This window comes from Microtus ochrogaster, linkage group LG2 (genome assembly GCF_000317375.1).
Source record: "Microtus ochrogaster isolate Prairie Vole_2 linkage group LG2, MicOch1.0, whole genome shotgun sequence".
Lineage (NCBI taxonomy): Eukaryota > Metazoa > Chordata > Mammalia > Rodentia > Cricetidae > Microtus > Microtus ochrogaster.
Window position 1 is genome coordinate 53,653,291 of NC_022028.1, and position 11,469 is coordinate 53,664,759.

Sequence of the window (11,469 nt, forward strand, 5' to 3'; positions counted from 1 at the left end):
TGGAAACACACTGCTAGTGTATCTATGAGGTGTTCCAGAAAGGGTTTAAGTCAAGGGATAACTTGCTCTAAATCTGAGCTGCACTAGCCTGTGGGCTGGGGACCCAGACTGAATAAAATAGAGAATGGGATCTTGGAGGAAGAGTTGGGGTCTGAGAGCCAATAGAAAATTCAGCCCATCACAGCGTTCTGCCAGTAGGCAGCACCACTCTGACCATTAGGCAGCTCTCTGTTTCCTGACCAGATTCGATGTGACCAGTGTCCTTATGCTCCTGCCACCATGCCTTCCCCACCATGAGAGCCTGTCTCCCCACAAACCCTAAGCCAAAACAAACCCTTTCTCCTTAAGCCACTGCATGCCAGCTGTGTAACTACAGCAACAAGAAAAGGAACTAGCACACTCGTGTGTGTACATGCGCAGTGCAAGGAACTAACACTAGTATATGTGTGTACATACACAATGCAAGGAATTAATACACACTTGTATGTGTGCACATGCACAGTGCAAAGAACTAGTACACACTCATATCTGTGTGCACACATGCAGTGATTTTCATATATATAATAAAACTTATTCATCAACAGCAATAGTATAGAACATCAATAACAGCATGTTATACAAGTTAAGAGGGGCCAGCAAGATGGCTCAGGAGGTCAAAATGGGTGCTGGGTAGAGAGTCCTGGAACCCAAGGTAAAAGGAGAGGAAAAACTTGTGAAAGTTGTTTTTTGATCATGTGTTCAAACACACACATGGGTGCACGCATGTTCTCTCTACACACACACACAAACACACACACACACACACACACACAAAATCTTACGTGAGAGTCAGCCACTTTCCCCTTTCTTTCCTAAGCTACAGATCTCGGCTCTCACTTACAGGAAGCCTTATAAATCTTGACCTTCTGGGTCTCCAAGTCTCCTCCTCTCCTCTTGCCCTTTGGGGCCATTCTTAGTTAAAACAAGGGTCACGGAGACTGGCACTCACTGCAGTGACCTCAGGGAGTACTTTGGCAGGTGGTGAGAATGCCAGGAGACACTGGGCTAACGTGACTCAGACCTGGGGCAGGATGGAGGGAGGTGAATTCTCACAGAGGCTCAGAAGGGTACGAAACCGAGAACTTGTTATGCTGGGTGTGGTGGCCCACACCGGCTTTCCCAGCACTTAGGAGGGTGAGGCAGGAGGGTCACAGAATCCGAGGCCAGCCTGGGCTACATAGTGAGACATGTCTGCCCTCCCAAGCCTGGGGTTCAATTCCCAGCACCAAGTGAAGCAGGCACTTTGGTTGTTAGCTGTAATCCCAGGGCCATGGTTGCCGAGGCTTGAGGATCACAGTGAATTCCAGGCCAGCCTGAGCTGCAGAGAGAGACCCTGTATCAACCCCTTTTGCAAAGCCTTGGGTTCAGTTCCCAGCACGGAATAAACCAGGTGTGATGGTTGCTTGCCTGTAGTCCCAGCACAGGAGAGGCGGAGGCTGACTGATTAGAAGGTCAAGGTCATCCTCGGTTACCTAGTGATTTCTGGGCCAGCCTGGAACACGTGAGCCCGTCTCTCCTCCACCCCAAACAATGCAACAAAATGTGCCCTGCCCCATAATTATTATTTTTTCCTGTAACTTTCTACTAGATATTTGCAGGATGAAGTTGATTCTAAGTATCGACCTATTGAAGATGCAACCTAAGATGAGGGGCCCTCTGGAATTTGTGGTCCGGTGTTCAGTGCGGTTTGACCCGGTATGGCGTTCTGCCGCCAGGCGGCGCTGCTCTGACGCCCCAGACAGCCACCTGCTGGAGCCAGACCTTCCACCAGGAGGCGGAGGTCTCCAGGGCCGCCCTTCCTGGCCCAGGCGCTTCCACCCTGAGGGCTAAGTCTTCAGGAGGCGCCTGGCCCCAAGGCTCTCCTCGGCGACTGATGATGTCGAACTCTGCACTTCTGTGATTGGTGTAGCCGAAGCGAGACAGGCAACTATTGGAGATGCTCTGTGGAGACGTGATGTGAGTCTGGATGGGAGCCGGGTGCCCGGGACTCCGTAAGAAGCTCCCATTTACCCAGGGTGTGAAGGTATGGACCACGAGCAGAAGTCAGGAGCCGGGCTGCTGCAGATGCTGCAGCTTCTATGGCTGCTGCCCCACTCCTGGGCAGTGCCCGTAGGTAAGCCCCTGGCTCCCCTTTGCGTCCGTCCTGAGGGCAGTGAAGACGATAACAGACTCAGGGGAGAGGGGTGCTGTTCACGGATGGCAAGCCGCCCACGTATTGCACACGCCCCGTCTGTGTGCTAGCCACTTTTCAGACGAAGAGACCTGGCTGACTTAAGAGACCTGTGCGAGTTCCCAGCGTGGGAAAAGGACAGAGCGGGGGTTGGAACAAAGTAAGAGTTATTGCCTAGCCAAGTGTGGTGGCACAGGACAGTAACTCCAGCGCTTAGAAAAGTGGGGGCAGGATGATCTGAGGCCAACCTCCGCTGCATAGCAAGACCTGGTCTCAGCCGTCCGCACAGTGATTAACACTCCTCCAGTCAGGGTCCTAGCTTAGTCAGTCGTCAATTCACGTTCTTGACAGGTCTCTTACGTTTCCTATCAGTTACAGTCGGGCGGCATGTAAGCGCAACCAGGAAGGTCCCCCACAGTGTGTTTGTTATTCTGGGTGCTGGCTGAAAGATTCCTTCTGCCTGGGGGATTCCTGTCAGGAGTTTCAAAGCAGATTGTTACTGCCTGCAGCCAGGGGTTCAAGTCCCCTGTTCTGTCAGTGCACGGTTGGGAGGGTTTAGTCAGGGAAGAGGCTGTCAGTGAGAGAGCCCGAAGTGGCTGAGAAGGTCCAGAGACTGCCTTACTTTATACTTGTGACAGGGGTAGCCTAGGCCCACGTCATTAGGGCGCAGGGAGGCCACGGCCCTTCCCTACACCTCTCAAGGCAGGAGTCACACCCATGGCTTCCGAATTAGATGAAGGTGTCCACTGTGCTGGGGTCCTGGGCTTGGTGAGGAGGTCAGGTTCATTCATGGTGCCTTACAGAGCGGCCACCTCTGTTGCTTCCTTCTGCAGACATTTGTTTTCTGTCTGTGTGATTATCTGAGATAGTCTCATGTGCCACCGGCTGGCTATATGTCATTGAGGCTGCTTTTGGACCTCTGATGCCCCTCCCAAGTCCTGGCAGCACAGATGTGTGCCACGGTGCCCAGATCTGCTCTTTCCAGGCAGAGAGGGTTGCTTTCCTGTGTGTGGGGAGGTTGGGAAAGAGTCCTTCATTTCCTCTCCCTCTGCCTCACGGGGAGAAGGAACCCTTACTGTTTTCTACCTTAAAGAGAAAGTGCCTGAGCTCGCGTGTCATTGCAGCCCCTCCTCCGGTGTTGTGGGATGGCCTGCAAAACCACACGTTCCGGCACACCGTTTTCTGCCAGGATGGGAACCCCAGCATGGGGCTCTCCGAGTCCTATGACGAGGACCAGCTCTTCTCCTACGACTTCTCCCAGAACACCCGAGTGCCCCGGCTGCCCAACTTTGCAGCCTGGGCTCAGGACCAGGGAGATGCCTCTGCCATTTCATTTGATAAAGACTTCTGCCAGGTCTTGGTCCAGCAAGTGGGCCCCCAGCTTGAAGGAGTGATCCCAGTGTCCAGAGGTCAGGAATGAGGAGTGGAGTTGGGGAGCGGGAGGCGCTGTGGTCTTACTCCCCCAAATGTCTCCTTTCCTTTATCCCCCATCTTTCACACCTCCTGGTTCTGCTTGGGGCTTTTCTTTGCTGCTTTGCTGCTTCTCCCCATCGGCGACGTTGTACAGCTGGACGCTGTCTGCTGGGGGAAGCAGACGGTCGAAGGCACTGAAAATTCACCGAACTGATGAAGCTACAGAGGCCAGTTGGCCCCACTGAATGAAAGCCAGCATCCTTGTCCCTGTGCCAGCAAGATGGTGGGGAGAATGGAGAGGGATCCGGGGGTGAACTTCACCAGAAGGCAGTGTCAGACGCCAGCCTGGTGACAGACAGACAGACAGACAGGAAGTCAACCTGGATACAGACAGGAAGTCAGGCAGAGGGCTCCACAGGGTCCTAGCTGCAATTGCTGCTGGGAAGTCCCTTCCCAGAGCCCCAGATGCCTCCATCTGTCTCGGCTCCACCTCTGTCCTCCCCTCCGTGTGTCTCAACTCTCCAAACAGTGGCGCTGTCTGAATGCCTCCCTTCTTTCCCTGGCACCTGTCTCCCGGCCACCAGGTTTGCCTGTGCCTGAGGTGTACACACTGAAGCCGCTGGAGTTCGGCAAGCCCAACACGCTGGTCTGCTTCATCAGCAACCTCTTTCCGCCGACCTTGACTGTGACCTGGCAACACCACTTGGTCCCCGTGGAGGGGGCCAGCCCCACGTACATCTCAGCCATCGACGGGCTCACCTTCCAGGCTTTCTCTTATTTAAACTTCACACCGGAGCCCTTTGACCTTTACTCCTGCGTCGTGACACACGAGATTGATAGCTACAAACCAATTGCCCACTGGGGTGAGGCCCTTTCCCCTGGAAGTCTGGTCCCTTGGGTGGGAAGGCTCGAGCCCATGGGAGGGGCTTCTTTTGCTGTGCCATCTTCAGTTTGGATTCACTGAAGCTTCTCTGCCTCAGTTCTCCCTTGTTGATCCCCAAGTCCCTCTGGGCAGAGTGCCCCCAGTCGGGCCTCCAGGCTGACCTGACTCCCTCTGCTCTAGTACCCCAGAACCCCCTGCCTTCAGAGCTCCTAGAGAATGTGCTGTGTGGTGTGGCTTTCGGCCTGGGTGTGCTGGGCATCGTCATGGGCATCGCCTTCTTCATCTGGTCCTGGAAGCCTTGCTCAGTTGGTAAGTCATTTGGGAAAGCGAGAGAACCAGGCACAAGGATGCCAGTGTGGGTGTGCCAGGATTCCCCTCTGCTTTGGGGGGCATACACATGCCCTTGGGTGTAGGGGCCTGTGTGCAGCATGATGGGGACCCTGTTACACACAGTTATTGGGGACCACAGAGATAGCTCCGAGTAGGGGGTGAGGGGACATGAGGACCTGAGGAAAGACGCTTGGAAGGGCAGAGGTGGATACGAAGGGATGGGGAAATGACCAGAATGGAGATGTTTGATGTGAAAGACACAGAGAATAAATACAAAGGAGAAGAAAAGATGTTTGGGGATGGCCTGAGATCGAGGACTCAGCTGAGGTCCTATCTGTGAGATGACGGGGTTCAGGGGAAGAGGGCCCTGTCTGTGAGATGACGGGGTTCAGGGGAAGAGGGTCCTGTCTGTGAGATGACGGGGTTCAGGGGAAGAGGGTCCTGTCTGTGAGATGACGGGGTTCAGGGGAAGAGGCTCCTGGTGACGCTCCTGCACCCTGCTCTCCCCGCAGACTGATTCTTCCTGACCAGAGCTTGGAACAGCACAGGCCTTGCCGGCAGGGATGCCCAGGGTTCTCGTGCCTAAGCAGGGCCTCTCATGGGAGCAGAAGTCCCTGAGATTCCTCAGGGTGTGTGCCAGTGTGCAGGTGTCTCGGCTGAGGGTTCTGTTGACCCTGGACTTGCATCCAGAAGAGACGGAGCCCGGAGCCCAGGGCACCACCCACCACCATCTCATACCTTCCCACTTTGAAGAAATAAACCTTATTTCTTATCGTTAGCTTGACCTTTCCCTCCCGTACTAGGAAAGCATTCTACCGCCAAGCCGCACGCCAGCCCACTGAACTCAGTTAACTTGGGGGATTTGCTTCTGGACCCCCGACTTGGGTGGCTTGTCATTCAGGTTCAGCCCTGGACACAGCCCATCAGGGAGGGAAGTGGGAAAGTCCCTCTCCCAGCTGTCCCGGCTTCTGTCCCCCATCTCAGCATAGCTGATGATGTTTTTTTTTTTTTTTTATCCCACCAACTTATGTAAACACATAAGACAGGGAGGTAGAGAGAATCTTCAATAACCAATAAAGAGGTTGAGGAGTTGCGTGTGCCTTTGGCTCTCTCCGTGCTGTGTCCCAGTGAAGCTGTTTGACTTTCAGCCCCCTGGGAAATCAGCTCAGGGCTAGCAGGGCCTGCCTCTAGCTGCTCTCTGATTGGCCTGATCACTTCAGTACAGCCGTCCTCTTTGATCCTGAGGTGAAGCAGAGCAGCCGGCAAGGGCAGAGACGCACATGTCTTCCAAGTACGCGTTCAGTACCCTCAGGAACTCTCTCAGGGCAGCTGTGGGGCACTGTCCCAGGCGGATGGTGGGGGCTGGCGGCACACGACCACGGCTGTGTGGGGGTGGCTCTGGCGGCAGCTGAGCCTAACTCATGAAGTTAGCTTGGTACTGGCAAGGCCATCTCCGATTTTCATACTGTATCAGAGTCTAAGGGAAACCATCCAGTTCATCCCAGGTCTTGGCTCTTCGCCTAGACCATGTCGTTTCTAAGAGCCTGTACTGACTGACAAAGACCGTGGGAATGCACGGCTGTCTGAGTTTCACTGTGTGCTCTTGGATGAGTGACTTGCTGTCTCTGTTCTTCTCGTCAGTGAAGGATATAACAATGGTGTCCCCTGAAGAGCTGTTGTAACCCCAACGACTGTTGTGTGTGTGTGTGTGTGTGCTCTGTCTTCTCTTCATTTTCCACATGTACACACGCGTTTGCACGTGTGTGTGGTTACACAGCCATGTGGGAGGTAGATAAAGGAATCCTCTCTCCTCCTTCCACCTTCCACCTTCCACACTGAGACAGAGGCTCTCATTCAAACCTAGAGCTCACTGGCGTGGCTGGTCTTGTGAGCCAGCCTGCTCTGAGCATTGCCCCTCTCTGACCTCTGAGGCTGGAGTTACCAATGGGCCACCGCGTCTCCCTGGCCTTTCCATGGTCTCTGGGGATCAGAACTCTGGTCCTCATACTGTGCGGCCAGAGCTTTAGCTGGCAGCCCCTCATGCAGGCTGGGTAAGCGCTCTAACCACTGGCCAGCACTGCCAGTCCTCCTGTGAGTCTTAGTACCTGACGCATGCTGAGAAGACCTTCACGGGGAGAATGGGCAGGAGACAGCATTGTTGCCGTCTGTCCGCAGCGCCACAGAACCTAAGGACCCCAGAAAATTCCTTCTGCCTCTCAATTTCTTTAATTTTTAAAAACTTGTGTATGTATGGGTGTCTGACCTGCCTGTACGTCTGTGTACCACATGTGTGTCTGGTGCCCTCAGAAGCAGAAGGAGGCATCAGACGCCCTGGTTCTAGAGCTACACACGGATGTAAGCCTCCGTGTGGGTGTTGGAATCAATCCTGGTTCCTCCGGAAGAGCAGCCAGTGCTCTTAACCGCTGAGCCGTCTCTCCAGTCTGGTTCAGCTCTGTCTTCAGTATTTGATTTTCTCCCTTGGAGATGGTTTTGTTTTTGTTCTTTTTTTACCTTTGTGGACCTGGTCTGTACTGCTTTCTGGTTTCTGTTCTACTTCAAATGTATCCAGCAATTTCCTGCCAATCAAAGCTTAAAACTGATTTTATTATTACTATTACTTATTATTATTGTTGTTATTACTATTATTAATTTTTTTTGTGGCAGGGTCTCACTGTATGGCTCTGGCCAACCTGAAACTTAATGTGTAGACCAGGCTGGCCTTGAACTCACAGAGATCCACCTTCCCGAGTAGATTAAACACGTGGCACCTCCCGGATTCTTACCTGCTGTACCTAACTCTAGCTAACTCCTCCCCGAGCCTCAAGTTCCTGCTCCACCAGATGACAGGCTTGGAGGAAATGGTCATTGATCAAGTGAGTGGGTGATAAGGTCCGCAGCTGGCCTCAAGCTTGCTGTGCAGGGGTAGTAACCCTCACTCTGCTCCTCATCATCCATCCTGCATCCTGTACCCCCAGCTGCTGGGATTACAGGCGGGTACCACCCCGTTTGCCTCTCTCATCAGCCAGGCTTAGCTTTTGGATCACATGAGGGTGAGTACATCAATTGGAGGGATGTGCACCCCTGTAGAGCACTCAAGGATACCCCAGCTTAATCTAGACGCATCCTGAGCTGTTGTCAGCCCGGTTCTCTCTCCCTTTGAGTTGAAATCCCTTGTAGACCTCGAACTCCCAGTGTAGCTGAGGACAGCTTTGAATTCTGGTTCCTCCTGCTCCTCCCCCAAGTGCTGGGATTGCCTAGATGTGGTGGCACCTTCTCCTAGAGCAGAAAACCTACCCAGCAGGACCCATTTTGGGGCAAATTCCTCATCCTTCCCTGGTGGAGCCATGCCTGTCTTCACTGTAGCTTGTTCCTGTCTCAACCAATGCCAGTCCAGCCCACACTCAGCCCCGAGGAAGCTGCCCCCAAGCCTCCCGCGCCTACTGTATCTTTATTTCAACTCTCAAGGGCAGACTTTTCAGGGTAATGATACTGTTTCCTGATCATGACTTTTTACCAACAAGTTTGCAATTCTCAGTTCAGAGGTCAGAGGTCAGAGAGCAGTTATGATGATTGCTATTGTCCCGCTAACACCGGGAGTCACTGGTAGTGAGGTGGGTGCTGGTGGAATCTCTTAGAGTTGGGGTTTTTTATATTGGTTATGAGGCTGAACACCTCTCCACGGTTCCTTTCTCTTTCAGTTACAGATTTAGACATTTTTTTTTGTCACCTTTTGTCATTTTTGAGACAGAGTCTCATGTAGCTTGGATGACCCTGGATTCCTGATCCCAGCTCCCACCTCCCCAGTGCTGGGGTTTCTGGATTCCGCCACCACACCACACTATTTTGCCAATTTTAAAACTGTATTTTCAGGTTTCTTTCTTTCTTTCTTTTTTTTTTTTTAACTTCTGGGAACAAGCTATTCTATGCAGTGGCTTGGGACAGGATAGGTACAGAAAATGCTTCTCCCGGGCAGTGTAGCACACACCTGTAATCCCAGCACCGGGGAGGCTGTCTCAAAAAAAAAAAAAAAAAAAAAAAAAAAAAAACAAAAAACAAAAAAACCCAAAAGTTTTCCAGTTGGCCGTTCACCAGTGAAGTCTGCGTGCCATTAACCCCTGACCCCCTGAGCAGAGCTGTTTAATTCTAGCTGTCAGAGCCCTGTGGTCTGGTCCCCGCTGCTGGTTTTATAGGGATTGACTGGTCCAGCATTTTTTTCTGTCATAAAATGGGATCTTGAGTTAAAACCATGTGTCCAGAAGAGGAAGCTGAGAGCTTACAGAGAATGAATTTAGGAAATGCCTAGAAGAGACTCACATGGTTAAGGTCACACTCAAACCACATCTGTAACTTCCCTCAATGTCCAGCTCCAGTGACGGTATCAATACCGGCACCTGCTTCTGTTTCCAACAGCCCCATCCCCTTATACACGCCCAACGGCACAGCCCTGCCAGGCTTGGGAGCTCCCCCTTCCTGCTGAACCCAGCCTGCTAGCCAGGGTCTGCCTCCGCCCCCTCCATGGAGACACCCTGCCCACCTTGCCTGCTGTGACCTCTCTTCAGGCCTTCCTGCTAACTAGCTTTGACGGCAAGTGTTCCTCCGCTTCCTACTGGCCTCAAATGGGATGATGTGGGGCTAAGAGCCCATATTTCCCAGCTATGGCAGATGATTCCCTATATTAATAAGTTGCACATAAACCCCAGGGTTGCCGGGCGGTGGTGGCGCACGCCTTTAATCCCAGCACTCGGGAGGCAGAGGCAGGCGGATCTCTGTGAGTTCGAGACCAGCCTGGTCTACAGAGCTAGTTCCAGGACAGGCTCCAAAGCCACAGAGAAACCCTGTCTCGAAAAACCAAAAAACAAAAACAAACAAACAAACAAACAAACAAAAAAAAAACCCCAGGGTTACCCACTGCAGGCATGTGGGAACGAGGCTGCGCGCGGTGTGTGTGTGTGTGTCTCTCGGGGAGAGGGGGGGAGGATTGAGGACTCAGTGTGTGGGCCTTCACACAGAGGCGCTGAAAGCACATGGGACCCTGGCTGGGGGTCCTGTTCCTGTGTAATGATAAAGTGACGGAGGACAGGGCAGCCGAGGTGCCCGAACTAACTGGGAGATCACAGTTGCATCTGTAACAGAAGAGGGGCCAGGGGAGCCAGGAACCGCTTTGCTGAGCACAGGTCTCTGGGTTTTCCGACTCTAAAAACCTCCCTCCCATTTTCACATGAATATGGAAGTGAAATCTCCTACTGCATCCTGTGGTGTCTCAGGAGGTTTCACATCTCCTTTGACTGCTGGGGTAGAGAGCTGGACACCGGAGGGGACTCCACAGTCTCCGCCATGGCCACGCCCATGAGGGTGCAGGCACAGTAGGGCTTCTCTCAGGGCTGGAAGTGGGGACACAGAAAAGGGTGCCAAACGCTGATTCCTGCAAGGGGAGGAAGGCATTCTGGGAAAGGTGGTGGCTGGGAACCACACTGTTCTGAAGTTGTCTTAACAGCAAGTAGAAGAACCTGAGACTTCCAGAGCAGAAAGAACTCTGAGCCAGGGTGGTTGGGGTGGACGGTGGCGGGAGGGGTTGGTGGACGGTGGAGGGAGGGCTTGGGTGGACGGTGGAGGGAAGGGTTGGGTGGACGGTGGCTCCTCTCTTCCTCCTTTTCTTAGCAGCTATATCACGAACTTCCTTTCTTTTGGTTCATCCCAGCCCAGGATGAAGTGAGTGCGTGGGCATAGCTTGTGGTGTGTGTGTCTGTGTGTGTGCAAGTGCATGTGAGTGTGTATATATGTGTGTGTATAGTGTCCATGTGTGTGTGTGTATGTGTATGTACCGGTGTATATGTGTGTGTCATTGTATACATTTGTGTGTTTTTCTGTAGTGTGTGCTTGCATGTGTGTGCATGTATGGTCTGTGCATATGTGTATATATGTATGCATATGTGCGTATGTATGTATGTGTGTGAGTGTGTGTATGGTCTGTGTGTATGTATGTGTGTGAGCATGTGTGTGAGCGTGTGTATATGGTCTATGTGTATAAATATACGTGTGTGTATATGGTCTGTGTGTATGTATGTATGTGTGTGTGTGCATGCGTGCATAGGAGTTGTATAAGTAACAGTGTTGAAGCCTCTAAACTTGAGCTGTGAACCTCCAGACTGGTTTTCATTCTGAAGAGGCAGACAACTAACACATCTCAATATTAAATGAGAAAGAAGACAGAAGACCTACTTAGAGCCGAGTCTGCACTCTCAGCCCCTGGCGGGAGCTATGCAGTGAATTCAAAGGCTGTCCCGGATCACAGAAAACTCTGTCTGAAACTAACAAACGAAAACCCCAAACCAACCCTAGGACCGTGTCTGGGACAGTGTTGGAGCGCATCACATCCATTCTGGTTCCCCAGCAGCTTCGCCCACTGGCTGATTCTAGGAGTTAAGTCTATAGCCAAGGAGGAAGGGGGCAGGAGACTGGGGAAGACTGGGAAATGCGGCTGATCTGGCTAATGTCAGCCAGTCACCCCAGCTAGCCCTCGCCTCTGACACGGTCACCCCAGCTAGCCCTCGCCTCTGACGCGGTCACCCCAGCTAGCCCTCGCTCCTGACATGGTCACCCCAGCTAGCCCTCGCTCCTGACATGGTCACCCCAG

The 11,469-nt window shown here is 52.7% G+C and overlaps 1 protein-coding gene across 1 annotated transcript; it reads left to right on the forward strand.

Annotated features, from left to right (window-relative positions):
• Nucleotides 1–1,988: 1,988 nt before the first annotated feature.
• LOC101984772 (class II histocompatibility antigen, M alpha chain) lies at nt 1,989–5,843 on the forward strand. Its single transcript, XM_005360464.3, has 5 exons — nt 1,989–2,152; nt 3,334–3,618; nt 4,207–4,485; nt 4,686–4,814; nt 5,348–5,843. The coding sequence occupies exons 1-5, from the start codon at nt 2,065–2,067 to the stop codon at nt 5,350–5,352; spliced, it is 786 nt and encodes a 261-aa protein (XP_005360521.2). The 5' UTR covers nt 1,989–2,064; the 3' UTR covers nt 5,353–5,843.
• The last annotated feature ends 5,626 nt before the right edge of the window (nt 5,844–11,469 follow it).

Coding starts and splice junctions, on each gene's coding strand:
- LOC101984772 (XM_005360464.3), top strand. CDS start 2,065: ATGGACCACGAGCAGAAGTCAGGAGCCGGGCTGCTGCAGATGCTGCAG. Junction 2,153..3,333: donor CTCCTGGGCAGTGCCCGTAG/GTAAGCCCCTGG, acceptor GTGTCATTGCAG/CCCCTCCTCCGGTGTTGTGG. Junction 3,619..4,206: donor AGTGATCCCAGTGTCCAGAG/GTCAGGAATGAG, acceptor CCCGGCCACCAG/GTTTGCCTGTGCCTGAGGTG.